At 32.2% G+C, this 23,016-nt stretch overlaps 1 protein-coding gene across 3 annotated transcripts; it reads left to right on the forward strand.

Annotated features, from left to right (window-relative positions):
• Positions 1 to 1,282: 1,282 nt before the first annotated feature.
• Positions 1,283 to 22,141, forward strand: LOC119644906 (protein Smaug). 3 transcript variants are annotated; one of them, XR_005248587.1, is made up of 9 exons: positions 1,290 to 1,758; positions 3,316 to 3,452; positions 12,431 to 13,419; positions 13,520 to 14,408; positions 14,892 to 15,594; positions 15,662 to 15,881; positions 15,950 to 16,652; positions 17,568 to 17,761; positions 19,609 to 22,141. XR_005248587.1 is itself a non-coding variant. In XM_038044627.1 (7 exons), the coding sequence occupies exons 3-7, from the start codon at positions 12,635 to 12,637 to the stop codon at positions 17,247 to 17,249; spliced, it is 3,897 nt and encodes a 1,298-aa protein (XP_037900555.1). In that variant the 5' UTR covers positions 1,283 to 1,758; positions 3,316 to 3,452; positions 12,431 to 12,634; the 3' UTR covers positions 17,250 to 17,543. The 3 variants fall into 3 exon arrangements, 2 of the variants coding, with proteins under 2 accessions (XP_037900555.1, XP_037900556.1); XM_038044627.1 differs by lacking the exons at positions 17,568 to 17,761; positions 19,609 to 22,141 and having other exon boundaries at positions 1,283 to 1,758; positions 15,950 to 17,543; XM_038044628.1 differs by lacking the exons at positions 17,568 to 17,761; positions 19,609 to 22,141 and having other exon boundaries at positions 1,283 to 1,481; positions 15,950 to 17,543.
• Positions 22,142 to 23,016: the final 875 nt, after the last annotated feature.

Consider the following 23,016-nt stretch of genomic DNA (forward strand, 5'->3'; position numbering starts at 1 on the left):
AGTATATGTTTAATAATAATAATAAGAGAAAAAGTAAAAAATAATTAAATAATAATAACAAAAAATTGAACAATGAATTGATGCATCAGCATCGTTACAAGACAAGCAAAGTGGTATCAATTTTTAATTACAAAATTTTGCATAAATAAAAACACTATATGGTCTTGTCTCTACAATTCGCCAAATACGTAAGTCGCATCCAACTTGCGTACATTTTCGGTGGATGGAAACTAACATTGAAATCTTTATTACACTAAAATCTTTGCGTGGAAAATTATTTAAGCTACACATAACATATATTTCGCAACTAAATTTTGCATTCCATGTATTGGCCAAGTTGCCTGTCGTGCGCACTTGGTTTCTTCTTTTAACACACAGTACTTTAAGCCGCTATTAAAATTATTTCTGGCCGTACTTAAAGTAATAAATAGTTTCTTCACATTTACAAGTGTCAAAATGACTTTCGGTTTAGTATTTCTTGGTGCCTGTGGGCAGCGGATATTTTTGAATATGAACATAAGTTCACAGTTATAAGACTGTTCATTTTTCGACGTCTGCGGAAGTAATAGATCTGATGTTATACAAAAACTAAACGTTATGGCTCCAGACAGACATTGACAGATACGTAGAAACAAAACTAAGAACTTTTTAAATAATTTAGCAATACGAACAAAATATGTTTTGCATATCATATAAGACAACAGTTAATTGCTCTTTAAACGCACTTTTACAATTTTCTTACATTGTGAGCTAGCCTGATCAGCTGTGATTATGATTACAGCTAAAGTTTAAAAATTTGAAGAATTTAAATATATACATTTTGATGTCCAAGCAGGAAATTTTCGACACAAACCAAAGAAATTATTGATTCAAGACTTCGCTGTTATCGTAATCGATTTCCTAATTTCGTCATAGTTATTATATGAGAGACAGAGTTACCCTTTGTTAATTAACTTTTGAAGCAGTAGAGCTTGCTTATTTTGTTTATATAATAACGTGGAAACATACACTTTACTGTTGAATTTCGATTTTTTTTAAAAATATATATTAGAAGTCGTATCATTTACATCGAAAATTAGAATCCATCCTTATCTCCTTTTGAAAGTATTCTTCCTGCAGCAAGTGGTAATAACTTTGATTTCCTTTTCAATAATCGTATTTAGATCTGGCAGCATTGTCTTAAATAAGAAGAAAGGAAATAAAACCTTAGGCAAACACATACATTCACCTACTGAAGATTTATAAAAGAAGACAAAAGAGAAGAAAATTGGTGAAAATTTTTTATTAAAATCAATAACAGGAATTTATGTGCAAATTATTTAAATAAAATGTAGCCGAATGCGGAAAGTGCAAAATGTAAGAGTAAAATTAAATGTGGTTGAAAAAAAAAGATCTAGTGGAAATAAAGGAATTGTGGTGTTGCAGTAAAGTAAAAAAAAAAAAGAAAAAAAAAGAGAAAAGCAGAAAGTAGAAAAAATAAGGTGAGAAAAGGCTGTTTGCTCTGCCACTATCTATGAGAAAGAAAATAATATAGTTTCCCATAAAATGTAACCTATTTAATATATATACAAAAGTGAAGAAATAAGAAACAATTTATCTGTGGACATGAAAGCAAATGTACGCAAAGAAATATTAAAACGTGATTAGACGGAATATTGTTCGCAAAATTGCAACACAATTGAAAAAAAAATTATTTCAAGGTTTAGCTGCGCAGTTAACGTCGAGAAAATCGGAACGGCCCAATATACAGAGAGAAAAGTAAGCAGATTTGTACTGCGAAAATAGATTAGTACTATTGTTATGTTATGTTGCTGTTGTTGTTCTCGTGCTATATCCAACAATTTCTATTTAGTATACTTGTACTTGTTTTTTGTTTTTCTTTATAGATTGTTATTATTGTATCGTATATACATATATACACACCATCGTGCATACATATATGCTAATAAGCACACATATACATAAATGAAAATATATTATACAACTGTTGTTGCTCTAATTGAGTGGATGCAAATAAAAGTTTAGTGGCTTTGGTTTGGTGATGATGGGAAAATGGAAACAGGTCGAAAAGAAACTTCAAGAAGACTACGAAAATTCATACAAAAACAAGTGTAACTGCAAAAATAACAAAAACAACGGTAACAGTGACTCTAACAAAGACACGATTACAAGAAAATAACGGAAGAAGGAAAAACACAAACAAAAACATATGACACATTCATACTATTCGTGGACATACATGTAGCGGTGTAAACAGCAATAACAATGACAAAGGAGAATATTAATTTTTCAAGCCTTCGGAGCAACGACATTATACTAAAAAATTCTCGAAGAAAAGAGAAATTGTATTTAGCTACCTGCTAAAATATGAGAAAAACAAATAAATAAATATCGGCATCAATGATTTTTCTCGTAATGTAATTGCTTACTTTAAGCATAATACATGCCTTTTTCCTTTTTTTTTTTTATACCTATAACTCTTATAAATGGATTTTCATTTTCTCTTTTACTGTCATATTATACATTGACCCATTCCATTATAAGAACACTTGCTGTTTTGGCAAGCAAACGTGTATAATAAATATGCAACGATCATTACTATTATATGGATTTTTGGGCAACTCTCCATGAAGACGGTTAATGTATCATTTCTTTCATTTTTTTCCCGTTATCTCTAAATTTGTCTGGCATAACTTTTCTCTCTGTCGGTCTCTCTCTTTCTCTCACTCTCTGTCTCTCTCTCTCTTTCTGTCTATCTAAACAGTAACGGTAATTCGAATGTTTTCCTTAAAAAAAATTTACTTATTAAACTTGAATCACGCTTTCATTTGCCTCCACCTCATTAGTTAGTTGATTGTGTGTACCAGTCGCAGTTATCGTTTGTTGATCACTTTATTTATTTTTTTTTTTTTTCTTGTTTTTTACATTTTATTAAACTTTGAAATTCTTTTGTGTGGAAATTAGAGATGTTTTGTGTAAAAGTCGTTTATATTACTTATTTTCATGCAATTATATCCAACATATCTTATCGGTGGTTTGGTTTTTATTAGTGCTTGCATATGTTTTCTTTGCTTATGATATTTAAAAGTAAATACATATTAAAAAGCACAATGTTTGTTAATCATTAAATAATTATGATAAAAGTGTTATTAAATATGGAAAGAATAAAAAAAAAAAAGGCAACTAACTAGAGAGAAACTTTAGATCAAAATATTTAAATGAAATGTTGCTCTATAAAGCATATCCCATAAAATAATGTGACTGATGTATATAATTTTTTTTCTTTTTCATATGTAATTAATACACGTCGCTCAGAGAATGCTTCCAATACAAACAAACTGACATTGATTTCCTGGAGAAACTCATCGAAATAGGATTATTAAGGATATACAAGGAGGGTCATACCAAAATTATGTTTTTAATGAATACAAATTTATATATAAAAAAAAAAAGTAAGTAAAACTACTATATTATGGCATATTTTCAAATGAGAACATTTTTACCGTTACCCTTTAAATAAGCTTTGGCTCTTTTCTTTTAAATCATTGAGGTTAGCTTGAAATAATCGGATATTTCCTCCTTTAAATGTTTGAAATATCCATATGCATACAAATGTATATATGTATATGTATATATATATATATGTATATACGATATTTGCAAGGAAATTGCAAACGAATGAGTCAAAGCTCAAGAAACAAGAATTAAATAAAAATGTATGTATGCACAGTGTAATCTCGTCTCTCATAATTAATCGGACGATAATAACAATAATAAGAGGCTCCATCAATGCCTGTTATTATCATTGATATCATACATAGAAGAGAAAACGGACTTTGTCTAGCTCTCAAAACGGTGTAAATTCATCAAATGCTTGCTGCGTGTGTATATGTATATGCGTATGGAAAATATGTATTGCTTTCAATAGCTCAAGTTCAAAGTTCTTAAACGTAAAGTTATTTTAATGAACAAGACAATGATGAGTGATTTTAATATTAAGCAAAAAAAAAGAAAAAAAAAAACAAAAACAAACGAAATATGAAGTAAGATTAGATCACGCAAAAATAGAAAATGTAGAAGTTTCCTTAATATTTTTTAAATGTTGAAATATTTTTTACATATTTTTTCATCGATTACGATTGAAATCGTATTAAACGGACAAAATCAATACATATCTATGGCAATCTATATGTGTGCTTAAAGCGCCCTGAGTATTAATTTGTTGTTTATATTCTCATTATTCCTTTAATAACAGTTTTTGTTTATGATACGCAAACAAATATATATCCACATAAACCTGTGTACGATCGCTACTTACTTAATTGGCTTCTTAATTTTGTAAAAATTATCTTTAAATGTAATTTCTTATACTGTTCTCTTGTATATATGTGTATTAGACGAATGTTTAGAATAGAAAAATTGCATTAGATTTTTAATGAAATATTTCAATTTAGGGAACAGAATAGAATATTCTGACTTATATCCAAAACTAACCAAATACGTAAGAATCGCGATTACCAAGTCAGTGTTCGTGGGTACAAGTCTCCATGAGGTAGAGTTTGTCGACTTTGGTGGTAGCTGTACTTAGTGTTCAGTGGGTATATAGGTGTATGTATAACCGTTGCCGTTTGAATTCACACTTATTAGGCTCCGACCACCACTTCTCTGCCTCTCTTTTCCCTTCTTCCTTTCCTTTGCTGCGACCATTACCGCATTATGCATACAGTGTTTGGTCATATACAAATTAAAAAAAAAAAAAGTAAGAAAATTATATTCGAGATTGAATTTCGCGTACTCGCCACCATTAAAATCTCTAATACTACTTGCTTTCATTTATAATTATAACAACTGAAAACATTATTGTTGGACTAGGCCGACGATTAAATACCCTTACACTACATTTTCTAATTCAATTGTTATTTTTGCCATAGAACATAAAAATTATATTGAAAATCCTTATATAGGGTGGGATCCGAAAATAGGCGTACGTGGTCCCAATTTTGTAGAGTTCATTTTTATATCTATTTACTATGGATGAATTTTCATTATAACATATTAAAACTTGGACTTTTCTGCCGTATAAAGGATCAATTTTCGTGAAAATCCTTGTGTAGTGTAGGATTCAAAAAATAGTCCTAAATAGTGCAAATTCGATGCAGTTAATTTTTTATATTAATTTACTATTATTCGGTGGTTGCGTTAATTTTCGCTAGCGACTTGTACACGTAAAAATGAAAAATACCAATGCACATAACGATTCACATCGGTGTTTTTGATCTCTCTCTGCATAAAATAACAGTGATGCTGCTCCATCATAACCCAATTGTCGGTCTAAGTTTCATCGGGTTAAAAGTGGTGATATTGGCGTTAATAACAAAGAACACTAACTAAAAAAGCTCGAAGACAGTGAAATTCAAGATTTGTTGCACGAAAATCCAGCTCAAACTCTCAAAGAACTTTCAAAAAGTTCACCACTTGATGAATCAATTACTTGTAGACGTTTACATGCGACGAGAAAGATCCAAAAGGAGGGACAATGGCTATCATAAGAATTGACTGAAAATGCACAGGGAGGAGAAGAGTTTTCTGTGGCATATTGCGGCTAGCGATGGCAAGTGCATTTACTACGGTAACCCCAAGTATTCCTGGCCCTAAAGTTTAGTTGTGCGTGTATGGTGGGGTCAACAGGATGTCGTGTCTTACGAGATGCAAAAAACGAATGAAACTGTTACTGCAGGTGTCTGCCAACGTCAATTAAACAAATTGAACTATGTTTTTTTTGCAAAGAAGGGCAGCAATAGAGGTGAACAGATGCAAAGTCATTCTCTTGCATGACACGGCTCGGCCACATCATGTAAGAGCTGCTGTTTTTTAAGTGAAGAAATTACCAAAATTAACACAACCACCTAATACGATCTGATTTTCATCATGAAGCATTGAAAATTACCTCTTGTTGTTACATAAACTTCAGTTTTCGTTATATGAGAGGGGATTAAAAAAAGTTTTCACACCAATGCCGGAATGCAGGAATACTATTGTCTTCATCACGTTTCTCGATAAATTTTGAAAATTACAACTTTTCAAAATAGAGCGTTATATCGAGGGGGGTGGTCGAAAAAGTGGACCGATTCAAACCATTTTCGTCTCAAAAATTGCATCCTGCAAGTTGAGCGCAAATTTACATCAGCCAGACAGACCAGCTTAGATCGTTTCAGAATCATCTTCTGATATAATAAATCAAAGGTGGGTAAGCCCTTCTTAAAGTACACCTTACAGTACATCCGAGCAAACTTAAACTTGTACCACAAGCGGTGCAACCTTTGATTTTGTATTGATTTGCTCAGCAGGATGGGGAGGATAATCAATTCTTGGTTTCAAATAATAACCTTCAAAATCATATAATATATTGGAAATCATTGTTCATATGAGATTTTGATATATTAAATAATTTCAATATTTCTACGCCCTTAATCACTCAAAACTGATTATTATAGAAATCATAAAAACTTGTTAAGATCATTGATTCTTTTCGTTTTGTAATGAAATTATCGTTAAATATTAGTTCTCTGGTAATAGCTTCGTTTACCCATTGCCATCATATTCTTATTTCGTTTACACGTTATTTCTAAAACTAGATTAACAGACCAAGCGAAAGATAATAAGCAAAAGTTATAAAAAAAAAATAGAGAAAGAATCATGGAAACAGAAATTAATAAAATTAAATGATAATTTATTCTTTGTTTTACTTTTTGAGAGATTTTTCTATTATAATGATTTAGACTTTGCCTTAAGAAAAGAAAAAAAAAAAAAAACTTTAACTGCAGATGTAGAACAACATATAATGAGTTAAGTCTTTGTTATGTGAGTGTGTTTTTTTGTGCATGTATCATCATTAAAGTATATTTTATAATTAGTATGTGTTGTAAATGGATTAGAGAGAGATTCGCTTCCGGTCTATATCGATTTTATTTGATAAACTATCGAGGCATTCTTTTCAAAATTAACGTAGAAAGCGATTCGCGCAAAACATATTTTACTTGTAATGAGCAAACTGTGTGACCTCTTATCGACTAATGTAAGGCTTCCAAAAAGATAAAAGAAGTTCTCGTGTTTGCTGAATTTTTCAGATTCTTCTTTTTATCATCGAACACACAAGTACAAATATTTTAAAGCGATTTTGACAAGATTGTGTGATTTTTGTACCCTACATAACTTGTGGTACTAGCCATATTAAGTTTATGAGAACGTACGTAACGCGTACTAACATCACAATTTTCGAAATATTTTGATGAAATTACGTATACTAACGCGTTTTGGTCCAAGGACGAGTGCAGTTGAAAATAGCTTGAATCGGAACATTTTTTCAATCATTCCGCATATAATGGCTTCTAAAGAATAGCGTAATGTTGAAAATTTCGCGAAAAAATCGTTTAGCAATAGTTTTTCGGCATTTTAAATTGTTGCGAAAGCTTCGGATCAGATAGGATAATTTTTTCAATCCCTTGGCATATAACCGTTTCTATGAAAACTGAAACTTTGTAGAATAAATAGATATAATTTTCAATATTTTATGGTGAAAATTGATCCAGAAGAGAATATTGACAAAGAAATCAATCTTCCCGAATTTGGACCATGTAGATCTATTTTTTGAATACCACCACATATAAGGATTCCCACGAAGTGTAAACTGAATATGCAAAAAACGTCTATTTGTTAATAATTTTATGATGACAATTGATCCATAGTAGCAATTCAGCAAATAGAATTCACAATAGGGAATTTCGATCACACACTTATATCATTTAGACCCTATCTTAAATAATGGGGATATCATGAAAATAATGCGAAATTTTTTGTGTATAATTACCAAAACAAATGAATAATTGTACTAGACGAACTTTTCAAGGGTATTTAACAGTCGCCTTTGCCCGACTATAATGTCCTTAGTTACTTCCATCTGATTCTCAAACAACCAATTTCAAATGTTCTCATTCGATTTTCCAGCGCATCGCTGAAGATTCGCAATACTAATGCTAAGACTTAAGAAGAGGAGTGCAGAGGGCAAAAAAAAAAAAATAGTAATTTTTTCTTTTTTCATTATCACTTGTTTTTTTTATAAAAACTAAACTCTTGATCAGACAAATATCGGAAAAAAATTTATAAAAAAAAGTAGTATAAACAGAATATCGAAGCAAATTAGATAGATGGATGGATGGATAGCATAGGCCTTGAAAAAGAGTACATTTTGTGTCATCCTACTTTTTATTGCTATATAATTTCTACACAGAATTTTCATAATAAATCTCGTTTGCTTCTGATTAAATATTTTCATCGTTAAAAGTCTATTGCATTTCCGTTTTTTTTACGATAAACAATTTCCCGCTCTCTTTATTTCGAATTTCACTTAAATATCAAAACATCATCAACAAACGAAGCGAAAATCTTTCCAATTATAGCAATCTGCCGTATAAACGAAAGTATTGCAGAACTTTAACATTATATATATTATACCAGAAAGAATGTGTAACGTGTTCACGCGTACTCGACGTGAAACGGAATATTATCTCTATATGTATAATAGTGAAAACGAATAAATTTTGAACATAAAAGAGCTGCCAACATTTTGAAAAAAGTGATTGAATGAAATTTTGAGGTTAACTCCAATTTCTAGTCGTTCAATCGTATTCGGGGTCAATTAGGAGCATGCTTTTTTAATCGCTACAAGTAGCGGACGGACCGCTTCGGTACCAAAAGCATATTGAAGACTACAATTTTTGCATCTACTTTCGCCATATTCACTTCTGATATGTTCCCGAAACATTCCCCATACTACCTTTTTAGTCATTTCGCGATCTAATTTTGCTTTTTTACAGTGAAACAAGCAAGAATTCTATAGTCGAGCCAGATCGACCGTCTATTAGATTCCTCACAGCAATATATTATAAATTATTTTTATATATGTAAACGCATAATTTACATGAAATCCCCCATACTGAAGGATACTCATAACGCCAGCCAATGTGGTCCAAATCTGGCAGACTTAATTTACTTCCGTACGATTTTATTATTATGCAGTTGCTTACGTCATAACAAAGCATCGATTAGACTTTGTCGTCATAGAAGTATTTACTCTCATGAGAGCCGTTTTATATGGTGTGGCCTAAAAAATATTAAAAATTAGACCCATTTTGGCAAAAAAAAGGCTTATTTTTCGTTAGAACCCATGTTAGGTTGGGATCCAAAAAACAAACGTATGCGGTCCAAATTCATGGAGGTTAAATTTTATATATGACACGAATTTTCATCAAGAAATAGTGAACAGTAGGCTTCTTTACCATAAAAATGTTCGGTTTCCATCGGAGCGGTTATATGACAAAGGTTGCAAGAAATTGCGTCATCTGATCCAAAGTTTTTATAACAATATAGAACAACGAATATTACTATTAAGAAGGGAATTTTTGAAAATGACGCTAATTTTTATAAGACGTTATATGAGTAGTGGTGGAAAGGTACTGCGGTCCGAATAATTTTCAATAGTGCTCGTCCTTGCGCCAAAAACCTGTAGGTTACTGCGATCTGTGGGTTGAACGCATGAATTAATGGGCCGGACAAACGTCTACGGGATATAAAAGTTAAAGTCAAATATTCGAAAACGTCATTAGCGAAATTCTTTCGCATAAGCAATTCTCATTAATTCTTCACTAATCGTGGATGAATGAGTCGGAGAATCAATTCATTTGCGTTTTAAAGAAAGAATTACGAGCGCAAGCATCGATAAGCATAGATTTGTATTTATCCCGCATCGTTGCTGCGTACTATAAAATTCATACCTGGACTTGAATCAGATAACCGGTCACGCCCATTGTAATATGAATAGTCATTGCTAATACCTATACAGAAACAGAAAAGGAACTACGGATATTAAATAATGCACAAAGCAAATGTATAACGAGTGCACGCGTACGCGCACCTGTCTACATGTATACGCAGACCTTACGCTCCACAATGTAAATAATTTATTTAACAAATTACTAATGAAATAGTCAAACAGCATACAACCTACACTCTCAGTTAACCAGCTGTGGACGTACTTGCGAACACATAAACGTAGGTTTCCAATATAGCAGAAAGGCTCCATTAAATTCGTATTAATCATATCCAACATGTAAATATGTGTGTGCTTCGGTACGAGTACATTTATAAACGGCTAATGGGTAAACAAACGTAAATCAAATAAACAAAATTTGGTGTTTTTTTTTTTTTTTTTTTGTATATAAATTAGATTCGCGCATACATAAGAAAATTGAAATAAGGGAATGTATGCAAATGTGGCGAGTGAGGAAAGGGAACGGTTGCAAGAGCACACTGTCAATACCGAAGAACATAAACAAAAATCTCAATTTACATTACCGAACAGTATCGCTTGAAATTTATCCATAAATTTTATGAAAACTACGATTAATTTATTTTGAAACGAAGTCTACGTCAAATAACTTACAGTATATTATCATGCCCACCATCGAAGGATGACGAGTATATTCATTTTGTTAAAACGTTTGCAACGCCCAGAATTAAGCGTCAGAGACCGCCATAAAGTGTATACATTCTTGTTTAGCATCAAATTCTGAATCGATTCAAGCATATCTGTCTGTCCGGTTGTCCGTCTATTGCAAACATTCTCCTGCCCACAAAAATGATGCTATCAACTTCAAAATCGGCAGGAACATTGGAAATTCTTGTACGCAGTTTGGTATTGAAAATGGTTCGAATCGGTCAAAGGACAAACCCACAGTACCGTGCAAACTGAAAACAAGTCTGTTTTTCAACAAGAATAAAAAATCGGTTTTGTTGTGCACGCTACTCATAAACTATAGCAAATGTACAACAATGTACATCAATTGAGTTGTTGTACCAGTCGAAAAATGGAAAGAATGTATCGCGCCTATCGAATATTATAGTGAATCGCAATTTAGTGTTTTTTTCAACAGCTTTGTAGCGCGCAAAAACAGCCCTTAAAGACGCCATAAAGTGTATAAATTCTTGGGCAGTTTTAAATTTGGAATGCAACTAAGCGTCCGTCCGTCTGTGGCAAACATTCTCTCTTTAGCCTACAAATTTGCAAAAGAATTTGCAAGTGACATAAACTTTTCAAAGGACACGTTTACAACGCCCACACGACTATTCGATAAGAACTTTCGTTCGTTTCGAAAATAGAAAAAACCGGCTGCGCCTACTCCATATTATTGAACATGAATATGAGAGCATTTCTTCTTTTACTTATTTGCGTCTTAAGATAACGATGACGGGTATAAAATATTCGGTCACAACCGAATATAATTTTTCTTATTTCTTATTGTTATATAATAATTTATTTAGATTAATCGAATTAATTTTAGGGCTAATTATAAATGATCTCAATAAAATATTTAATTTTATTAAAGCGTCTACACCAAGAACCAATCTACACCAATCCAGTTTATCTTTAAGAAAAAAAATAAATAAATAAAAGCGAGAATCCTACTTGCTAGTGTCTATCTCAAGTTTTCGTTTTAGGATTTATTTTTTTGATCTAAGCTCAAGTGGGCGAATAAATTTTGGCCGATTGGCCGAAAACAATCTTATTTTATTCAATTTGTCGCCGCACAATAGCTATTAGGTCTCTAATCTCTTTTACAGAATATGCGTTAGGTGTCGAATGGAAAATTGATCTTTTGAGGCTAAATACAAAAAGGAATGATTCAAGCATTGCTTGAATCAACAATAATTGATCTATTGAAACCCATGTCGATAGGAATGAATAATGTCGACCAATAACGGCAGCGATGATAGGAGATTCCAGATTGAAATTGCAAATGGTTGCTAAATGAGGCCAAGTTCCCTCACCGCCAGTCAGTTTACAATATCATGACTTTTTTCATAGCACTCTTGTTTTTCGTTCCAAATGCCTCAGTTATTATCAATAGCTTTGCTTAATGATCATTTTATTTGGTTGCAACAAACCGTATTACAACAAGCCAAGCTTCGTCCGGACGGTTGTACAGTCGATTTTTTCGTCAATTTTCTCTTTACTTCTTATGCCTACGACATGTTAAGATTGTGTAGATGTATATAACGACCAGACGGACTCGAGACGTGTACCTACATTTTATTATATTATTTTATCGATCTGTGTTTGTCTGTTCCTCTATCTTGCGTTCAATCTGCTAGTCGCAGTTTTTGATATATTTTCATAGAATTTGATACTACGCCTCATATAATACCTCATTTTGTAAAGTCGTGATATGAGTAACCGTAGGGTAGGTGTAGCGTATTTAATCGTGAACCGTGAACCGTGAACCACAATAACATTTTTATTTGTTTTATTATTTAATTTTTCTTTTTTTTTTTTTTTTAGAAACTATTTATTATCAAAAGTTTTCCTTTCTTTCAGATGTTTTAACCACAATAGACACTGTCAACTAAAGATATAAAGAAATTATTTATTTCAAGCAAAAAAACAAACCGTTAATATTTGTTATATAGAAAACCAAAAAGAAAAATTAACAGGCAATAGAGAAGAAATATTCGAAGCAAAAGTATCAATCAATCAAATCTCATCTGTAAAGATCTTATTTAATAAACTGAAGCTATCAATATGAAATACATTACAACAGGAAGCGAGAGCAACGCGACAAATGCCACAATGATAACTAACAACAACAGCAGCAGCAGCAGCAGTACTAACATCACCTTCAATCACACCGGCAATAATTGTAACAATAGCTGCAGTAATAATGATAGTGGCAATATTAATTATATGGGTAATGGCGGACACAATAGTGCGATGAGCTCAGTAAACGGTAACAATACATTTTTTACCGATCAAGTGGATACTGTTACGAATCTTTTTGAAAGATGGAACGATTGCGAACGTACAGTTGTCATGTTCGCTCTGATGAAGCGTTTGCGTTATCCTAGTTTGAAACTCTTGCAATATTCCATTGATCTTACTTTGACCCAAAGCATGGGTAAAACATCTAATTTAAGCGCAGTTGTCATTGAATTGAATGCCAATAATCCTTCGTATTTGCAAAATTTATTAAACGCTTATAAAACATTTCATATTGGAGATCTAGTTGATACAATGTCAAACTCGCCTCCTGACAAAGATCCATTAACGACATGCTACGGATCGGATTTTCAAATTACCGCCACTAACGATGAAAGGAAATCGTATACAAGAAAAGAAGAAATTTTAGATGAGGTATTGACTATGTTGCCTTTACTTAAACCAGGCAACGAAGATGCTAAAATTGTCTATTTATCCTTAATACCGTTAGCTGTTAAGGATGTAATGAGACAAATTGTTCCCATCGATTTAGTGCAGCAGATCTTCTCCTATACGCTGATACATCCTGGTGTATCCAATGATGATCGAAAGTGAGTAGCACTTTATGAAGACTATATTCATATAAAGAGAGTCGGAATTCTTTTTTTCCTTTTATTTATATATATATTTATTTTTTTTGAATCATTATAGATCTCTCAATGTATGGTTACGTCATTTAGAGCAATGTGTACCTCCTACAGTTTGTAATAACAAAAGTAATGGTTCTGCTTTAAGTGCGGGTACGCAGCAACTGAATTATATGCCAACTCATCTGAACATGACAAGTGGTAGTAGTGGCCATCTATTGGATAACAGCAACGCAAATATGACCAGTTCTGGTTCTTCGGCGGCATCTAGCCTCTCTTCGTCAGCTTTGTCATCGATCTCTTCCACAGCCTCTAGTAACTCTGTGGCTCCGCCTCTAGTTAATTTAACACATAATTGTAATGGCACTTCAGCCACTCCTTCGATGGTAATGGGTGCACGCAATACAGATTGGCAAACAATTGCACCACCTAGTAGACAATCTAAAACAGTCGGATCAAATGTTGCTTTAACCTCTACAGACTGGTCCAGTTTAGTTACAACGAAATCATCTACAAATAATGTCAACGGTGTGGCGAAAATTGCCGATCAACTTTGTGATAATTTGAATGGTATTCCACTAAACGAATTAGCTTCTAGTCAAAATAGTTTAGGCCTTTCCATTGGCACTGCTCTGGTTGATTCCTTGTCCGTCACCGTAGATGCGAACAGTTCATCGTTGGTGAATGGTGTGGCAGCAGCAGCTGCAGTCGCTTCGTCTGTTGTAACTGTACCTGCATCTAATTTATTTGGAAATCAAACAAATCCAATCATTAATATAATTAACAATAGCAGTACTTGTGGTGGCAGTGGCAATATGAATGGTATTGTTGAGGATCATGACACGTCATTCTCTAAGAATGGTACTGAAATTTTGGATTTTGAACCTAATCCGAACGGCCTCAATAATCGTGATGCATGTAGTAATAATAACGGAAATATGGGACCACTGCAGGTACGTTGAGAACCGTTCTACTAAATATTACTAATGCACTCTCTTTACATATTATATATCGTTCTTAAACGCAAGTCAAATTTATTTGCGAAAAATACATTGCAAGTGACATTTCATCGACCTATGTCGCAAGAAGCTGCTTCATTTGTTCCTCGAAATTAAATAAAATCAATTTTCGTTGCTACGCTAAACGAAAGATTTGAAAGCCCTTGTATTTGACTGATGTGACGACTGAGAATACGTTCAGAAGGATATTTGTTAACCTAACACTGAACCGATAGTTGACGATCTTTGCAACATACTCTCATATATAAAATTGAAGTTATAACCGGCATTAGGCGATGGAATGTCTACCGTAACTGTAACTGCTTCAAAGCGAATATTTCGTAGTCTTGTCTGAAATCTATTACTTTTTTATATTCCGATACGTATTGTCATGATATGTATGATATGTAAACAGTATTCTCTTTGATTCTCTTCTAGTCTCAACAACAAGTTGATTATGCTTCAATGCTTATGGGCAATTGTAATGATCACTTAGACATAAATCGTTGGAGTTTGGATAGTAAATTTGCGGTTCTCAAAACACGTCGCTCGAATAGTCTTACTACGCAAACTATGTCTTCATCAGCCTCATCGTCCAATTCGTCGGTAATCACCGTTAATGACAATTGTTCTAATTCTACAGAAAATTTAGCACAATTTGCCAATAAGCCGCGTAGCTATTCACTTTCTATTGAGCATCACCGTAGTTCCCTTACTAACAGCGGCTCCGATACGCGCCTCGATGATTTTAAACCAAATTATATAAAGTTTCAGACGCGCAATGCCGGTATGTCCGGTATTGGTTTATGGCTTAAATCGTTGCGTTTACACAAATACATCGATCTCTTTAAAAATATGACGTACGAGGATATGCTAAATATTAGCGAGGACTATTTGCAAAGTTTGGGTGTCACCAAAGGAGCCTCACACAAATTGGCTCTATGCATTGAGAAGTTGAAAGATCGAGCCAGTAACTTAATGAAAATGGAACAGGAATTGTTAAGTAGCCAGCTAAAGCTGCAGGCAGCCGTAGAAGAGTTGGCAAATGTGGTGTTAACACCAATGAAACCTATAGAGGCTACAGCCCAAACTACGGGTGACGACAATGTGGCATTGCTATTTTTAAGAGTAGTTGATATGGGTAAAATAAATAGATTTAGCTTTTATTCTGTAAATTTTTGCTCATAAAAATTTTATTTTTCGCGCAGTTTGTTCAATTGTCCAGAATGATCCGTACGCGCTGGTAGATGACGATAATATAAGTGTTATTTTATGGATTATTGATCGGATGTTACACAACGAGGCATTTGTTAACAATGTCAATCAATTAAAGGAAATGAAATTTAAACTATCCAAGTTCAAAATGTCCTTGCCACCAAAAATGCATCACACTAAAAATAGCAGCAGTGGCAGCTTGAGTAAACCCAGGTTAGAATAGAAATGCGAATTGAAAGAAAGAATTGAAAAGATAATCAATATTTTTGCTTTCGCCGTAGGTGGAACGGTAAATCACGGAAAAGTGATCAAAAGAATGGCAGCAATGATCGCATTAATCATCGTAAAAATTCGAATGATACCTTAATTTTCTCTCTGAATTGTTTACAACAACAAGCGCAGCAGCAACAGCAACATCAGCAGCAATCGCAGAACCAAATAACGGACTACGATATATATCATAACAATTCAAACAACAATAACAATAATAATAATAATAACAATAATAATAATAATAGCCATCAATATAAAAACACATCCTATAGTAATTATCATCATCATCAACAGCAGCAACAGCAACAACAACAACAACAACAAATTAAGCAAATGCAACAACAGTTACAGCACTTTCCGACAGCAACATCAAATCCAACGCAGCAACATAGACGCTCTTTGAATAGCCTAATAATGGTGGCTGGAGGACCGCAGCATCCACAGAAAATGGTTTTCAAGGCGGGACAAGCTGTGCTATCGTCAAATTCGGCTGACGACTTGCAAATGGAAAATATGTTGAGAAAACAGCAGCAAAGTCAACAGCCCAGAAAAGCCAGTCTTACCTCAATGACAAACAGCAACAGCAACAATTTATCCAGCTCTTCTTTACTAGAACAACAACAACAGCAGCAGCAACAACAGCAACAACAACAGCAGCAACAACAGCAATCTTCGGTACCAAAGAGAAAATTATCGTCTGCTGTAGCTGGGGTTAGTAATGAGGATCAACAGCAATTAATTAACCAAACGACAGTCTCTACGTCCTCTACACCTCAAATTTTGATTACCTCCAATAATAGTAATAATAATAGTACTAACAATAACAACAAAAACAACAATAACAATACAAATCTTCTGAATAATAATTTATTAGTACATCAGCAGTTGTTACAACAACAACAGCAATTGCAATTGTTGGCTGCCGCTGCTGCGGCAGTCGGCAGCGTCTGCTGCAATTCCAATAGCGTCATTCATTGCAATATTTGCAATAGCAATGGTAGTAATTGTAATGCGACAACAAAAATACAATCATCTTCGATTCCATCCCATCATCCAAATCACGTACTCCCTATTTGTAACAGTTGTGGTGATCACAATAAAACCCTTAATTTAACGTTAATGTCATTAAATGAAAATTTTACTTCCATACCCAATGCAAATCCAACCAAACAACTTCAACCTCAATCCCATGAAATTGTAATTGCGGCCTCGTCAACTTCTTCGCCGCCTAATGCACTTAATGACATTAGCAGTCTCGAACAATTGGAGACTCTTTGTCTTCAAATGACCGAACAGGCCATTAATTGAAAAAATACGAATCGAAACCAAAAAAAACAACAAAAAAAAATTCGATGAAAAACCAAAAATATTCATTTAATTCAATATTTAATTGTTAACAGAGATAAAAGTCAGAGAGTCGAAAATCGAGCCGCGTCACACTATAAGCGCTATCTTTATTTTACTCAATTTACGTCGCAAAATGAACGAACTTTCCGATTATTGCCACTCTATTATTTGCTAAACGAGAATTTCTTTCAAATTGCTTAAAATATGTTATTAATTAACTTCACTTAACGTTCTTTTCGCTTTTGTTTAATCATTCATTCATTTTTTAACCATTCGTAGAAATTTTATGCTGCCAACGAGAGATTAAAGTACACCGCTAATAGCTCTAACATGCTGAATTTGGTCGATTTTAACTTTAGATAGAAAATTGCAAATAAAATTTGATTTATTGGATGAAAGGACGGACGTATGAAGATCTCCGCTGTAATAAAAAAACTTTGACCATCTGCTATGACTCAATTAATCCTTATAAGGTACCTTTTCACCATTGTTAAATCAACAACAACGTAAAAAATTACAAATTATGTGCTGTTCAACTTTGTTCATGTAGAGCTCTAACAATTGTATAAGAAAAACAAAAAAAAAAAACAAAAAACAAAAAAAAAACAGAAAAAGAAAAACGAAAAAACAAAACAGAACAAAAGAAAAAAAAAAAGAAAAAAAGTAAAACAAATAACAAAATTTCTGTGGAAAATTTTAGATGCGACGCTTATATCATATGCGATATAAATAATAGGTTTTAAAGTAGACAACGTAATCTGTAGAAATTTGAGAAATAACCAAAGACAAGCAATTTCTGAAGAAGAAGACAGACAAGAAGACAATGAAACGGTTTAAGTAAACTTTGTCATATATCTCTCTCGCTTAATTTCTTATCACGTTCACATAAGCTTATTAAGCTATTAATACAAAACTAGAATTCGATTCACTCTGCAATAACCATTGTCGTTGGGGATTATATATAATTATTTATCTCACTCTGTTCACTTCTAATAGTTTATTAGAAACTGAAAGAATATTCCATTGCATTTCTCTTTAAAACCAATTATATTAAATGTATTTATATGTACACAGATGTTAATTCCAGTCCTTTCCAGTTTTTCAGTTTTATTCGATAGAAGAGCATACATCATTTATTTTTATTGTTTCTCTCAATCAATCAATGCATTAATGGATCGTTTCAATTGGAAACTCTATATACGCCGAAGCATATCAATGCCAAAGAAATTCAATTCAATTTTTTATTTATTTGATCGAAATTATTTGCCCAATTCAATTCCTTTAATCTTTATTGCTTTTAGAAGAAGCACTAATTAATATTCAATTATTCATTAATTTCTCAATTAAATAGAGTCCCCCTCCGCCCGCCTATTCTATTTTATATATATATCACTGAAAGATGCCCATTATATATTATGATTATGTGTTCGTAGTTTGCATTCTGAACGTTGTAATAATTGCTATAATAAATTGAACTTTTTAGATATATACTCAGTACAATGATTTACCGATCAATTAATTTGCTCGATCCAATATAATATTTACCGCAGGATGTATGTATTTTCTTTAGAATAAAACAAATGAAATGTTTAACGAAAATTCGCTGAAAGACGAATATAAACATTTTGGAAAAATTAACATGAGGGGAGACAATTTTGTAAGAATTTTGCGATTCACATGGGGAAGAATCAAAGAGGCGAATCACAATCTTGTCCAAAAATTCACGATTATACATTATTTTGATGGTTAATTTAATATCGGAAAAAATTCTCAAAACATACGAATCAATTGATTCTGATGACATTTATTCTTCACAGAGCGAATGTCAGGTTTCCTACTTACTTAGCATTAATGAATTTTTTTATATCGGGATATGAACAAGTCCTAATGGTCTCGACTGTATAAAATATAATAATACAAATCGATCGATACATTAGTTATAAAGATAATCGATTATAGGACTAATGAGGTTCATTTGATGATACGCGCTGTAGCTGTGTAAAATCGAATGGTGTTTGGTATTAATGATATACCACCTAAATGATTAAATCTGACCAATGTATATTTAAAACATGTAGAAAATTGTAGCCAATGTTTTATAAAAAACATATATGTATATGTGTCGTATATGTTCACAATTGTAGTCCATTCATTTATGTGTTTATTTGTGTGCATGTGTGCATGTGTGTGTGTGTGTGTATGTGTGTGTGTATGTGTGTGTTGTGCGTTTACTTGTTATATTATTTATTAATTTCATTTTTTAAAATTTTCGCATTTATTTTTTATGTTCACTTTATTTCCATTTTTTTATTTTATAAAGGAAATTTGACAAATATTTGATCAGCAGTGCTTAAACTAATTTAGAAACTCGAAAAAAAAGAAAAATAATATTAAGATGCGGCGTTAGACATTTCTACATATGAACACTACTACAATCCCCATTAATGTATAATCAAACGAACCTCTCCTGTTTGCAGACACATACGCAAACACACACATACACACACATACACACACAAATATACACACAAATATACACACAAATACACAGAGACACACAGATGCATATATACACACATAATCATGTCCTGGAAACAATTTGCATGTTTTTACGTTGGAGTTAATTTATTAGACGAAGGACAAAAAGCAAGCAAAGCAAGACCAAACCAATAAACAAATCAAGTTCCGGAGAGCATCGAACAATGGAAATCGTGCAATGCGTGACAAAAGAAAATATTAACAAATGAGACTGACTTAGATTATTTCCCAACAACTAAGAGCGATATAAAATAGCGAGAATGCAAATGTTGGCAAATAAGCTGAAGCAAGACAACGTTTGCTTTCTAACAACCAAGTAATAACGGTAACAGCACGAAGAACGCGCTTGAGAAAGAAGCAAGAATGCTGCAAAAGGATAAATAAGTAGTGGAAAAAGAAGACCAGTACTACTTCTATGAATCCTCTAACATGGTACTTGTCTTCTCTCTTTCCCTCTCTCTCTCTTTCTTTCTCTATCTTTCTCTCCCCCTTTACATACACAAGTCATTTAATAATAGAGAATGAATGATGATAATCAATTTATATAATCCACTCGATATTTCTCGAAATGTTCGTCTATTTGCATCCATGATTACGTTAATGAGATTAGACGTACAATCCTGATGAATGTAATTAATAAGTTTGTAATAAGGATAACGTATGGGCAATGCAAAGAGTTTGTTTGCACTTTTGAAAAACAAAGTAACGAGTAGACGAATAACGATTTTCAACGAATAACGAGTACAAAGAGGTTTTTTTTTCCCCCCGCCGGCAATCGCAACCAAAAAGAGTGAAAGGAGCTAAAAATTATATATAGAACTTTACGGTATCAAGTGAACAAAATATACCAAAGAGAATTTTATGTAATAGATTGTTTACTTGATCCTTTAAAGTTTTTCAATTGAACGTTACCGTTACTAGACATAATCTGTTTTCCCTCTGTCAGCAAGCTTATTAATAGAAAGCGATGCGTTCCTGGCCATTCTCCATTTGCCTTTCGTAAACAAAAAAAAAAAAAAAAAAAATTTACCAATTTTTTATTTTTTTTAATTAATTTTTTTTTTTTTTTTTTGTTGCTAATAACTCTTTCAATTTAATCAATAGAGTAGCATTCATGTCAAAAGTTTTTAGAGATGTCCACGCTTCCTTTACGCAAATATGGAGTTATATGTTAATTGTGATTGTACAAACACAAGCAAATCTTTGGCTTTTTTTACATATACTTTATTCACGCATTTAGTTCACCAAATGCAAGGTTTATTTTCGAAATTTTTCGACAATTGCATCATCCGCCTGCTTTCTAAATTAAGAAATTTTCATCATTTTCTATGTACATATAATTGATTAGATATAAATTAACTCCTATGAGAGTTAGTCAAGTCAATTTTACATGAAAATAATTTTTCGCATAATTGAAAAACTAGTTCATGTGTATACACTTTTCACATTTATTTAAACATTCTTTTATATATAAGAGTAGTAGTCCCAAAACGGCTGTTAAAGATTTAACAATTATAAGAAAGCTACGTGTACGCTTGCTTAATTATTGATAAACTTTTAGACAATTTAATTTTTTTGATCCAAAAGCCAAATATTTTCAAAAATCTATTTTTTTAAATTATTTTTTGTTATTTTTAGAAAAAAATAAAATAAATTCTTTATTACTTGTAGAAAATATTGCATATTGTGCTAATTGTTGACATATCGATGTCTCTCCATTATATAGTGATCGAATTCTTCAGTTTTGACGCGGAAAACTCATTTAATGATTCACGTAAGCTCTAAAGGCGGCCTTAGTCGTCACAAAATTACTAGACAATTGTCGGAAATTAGTTAAAGTGAAACATTTCACTAGTAAATCGAAATAAATAAAGATTTAGAGGAGCAGCACTATAACTAACCAACTTAGTTGTACTCTTCAACGATATACTAGTATACTCAAGTACACGGCATATGTAATATGAAATTAGGTTATGATGAAGCGACTTGTCAAAATATGGTAAAAATATTTTCGAAAATGTATTATTATTATGGCAAATACACAGTCATAATAAAAAAATTTTATACAGAAATACGGAAAGGACGGACAGACTGACAGACCAGCCCTGACGTACACAGTTAAGTGGTTAATCATTTGCAAGCTATTGGTCAATTTTGATGTTGCCTTTTTCTTTTCGTTTTTCAATTGGCTGCGATGCGCGAGAGCGCAATTAAACGTAAAATTTTTATCATTATGATTATAAATATTAACTTTCAATTCTTAGAAAAAGTGTTTTGCTATAAATCTTCATAAGAAAATTCGGAGGAATTAGGTTTTAAAAAAAATGTGCCATGAATTAATTAATTAATTAATTTCTATGCAAAGGGAAAAAAGAAAGTGAAGATAGAATTTTTTTTTTTTTTTTATATGAAGAGTCACTCAGGGGATGTGTCACCTATACGTGCAGGCACGGTGGTAATTAGGAAGTGTTACAATCAGAGCAAGAATGTGAGAGAGAGAGAGAGAGGTGGAAGAAGGGAGAGTTGAAAAATTGTAAAAAATTAAAAGAAATCATTCTCTCTGCAATATATTAAAAGCATTCATCAAAATAAGAGCACAACAAAACGAAATAATAGCGAGTGGATAACTTGTGATAATTCATTCATTCTCTTGAATTCTAAAATATTTTGGATATATTGGATGGAACATTTTTTTTTTTTTTTTTTTTTTTGAAAATTATGTCAATTTCATTAATATGCTTACCTATTAAATGTTCATATTTCCTTAATTGTATTTAACTAAAACTCTATTTTCCTTTCCACTTCTATCATCTATTTAAAATTTACTTACGCCTTCATCTGTAGCTTAATTAAAAAAAGTAAACAAAACTAAAAATGCTGTTACCATCGCAAATTTCGAATTGAAATGTTCCATCTCATATATATATATATATATATATATATATATATAAACACTACTCTCTCTTCTAATACATTTTGTTTCTTTTAGGAGAAATAGTTCAACAATGGTTATTACAAAACAAGAACAAATCACAATTGCTGAAAATGAATAGAAAATTAGAACAAAAGAAAAAAAAATTCAAAACGACGTAAAGGTAAAAGCATATATATATGTATATGTTTTTATTATTATAATTATCGTGTATACTTATATATATATTTGTAGAGTTTATATATTTATTTAAATAAT

Source organism: Glossina fuscipes, unplaced genomic scaffold (genome assembly GCF_014805625.2).
Source record: "Glossina fuscipes isolate IAEA_lab_2018 unplaced genomic scaffold, Yale_Gfus_2 1, whole genome shotgun sequence".
In the NCBI taxonomy this organism is placed as follows: domain Eukaryota; kingdom Metazoa; phylum Arthropoda; class Insecta; order Diptera; family Glossinidae; genus Glossina; species Glossina fuscipes.

What these genes read in the sequence shown, in the direction of transcription:
- LOC119644906 (XM_038044627.1), top strand. Translation starts at nt 12,635, where the DNA reads ATGAAATACATTACAACAGGAAGCGAGAGCAACGCGACAAATGCCACA. An exon ending in GTATCCAATGATGATCGAAA is followed by an intron (nt 13,420 to 13,519) that starts GTGAGTAGCACT and finishes GAATCATTATAG; the next exon opens with ATCTCTCAATGTATGGTTAC. An exon ending in GGCAGCTTGAGTAAACCCAG is followed by an intron (nt 15,882 to 15,949) that starts GTTAGAATAGAA and finishes CTTTCGCCGTAG; the next exon opens with GTGGAACGGTAAATCACGGA.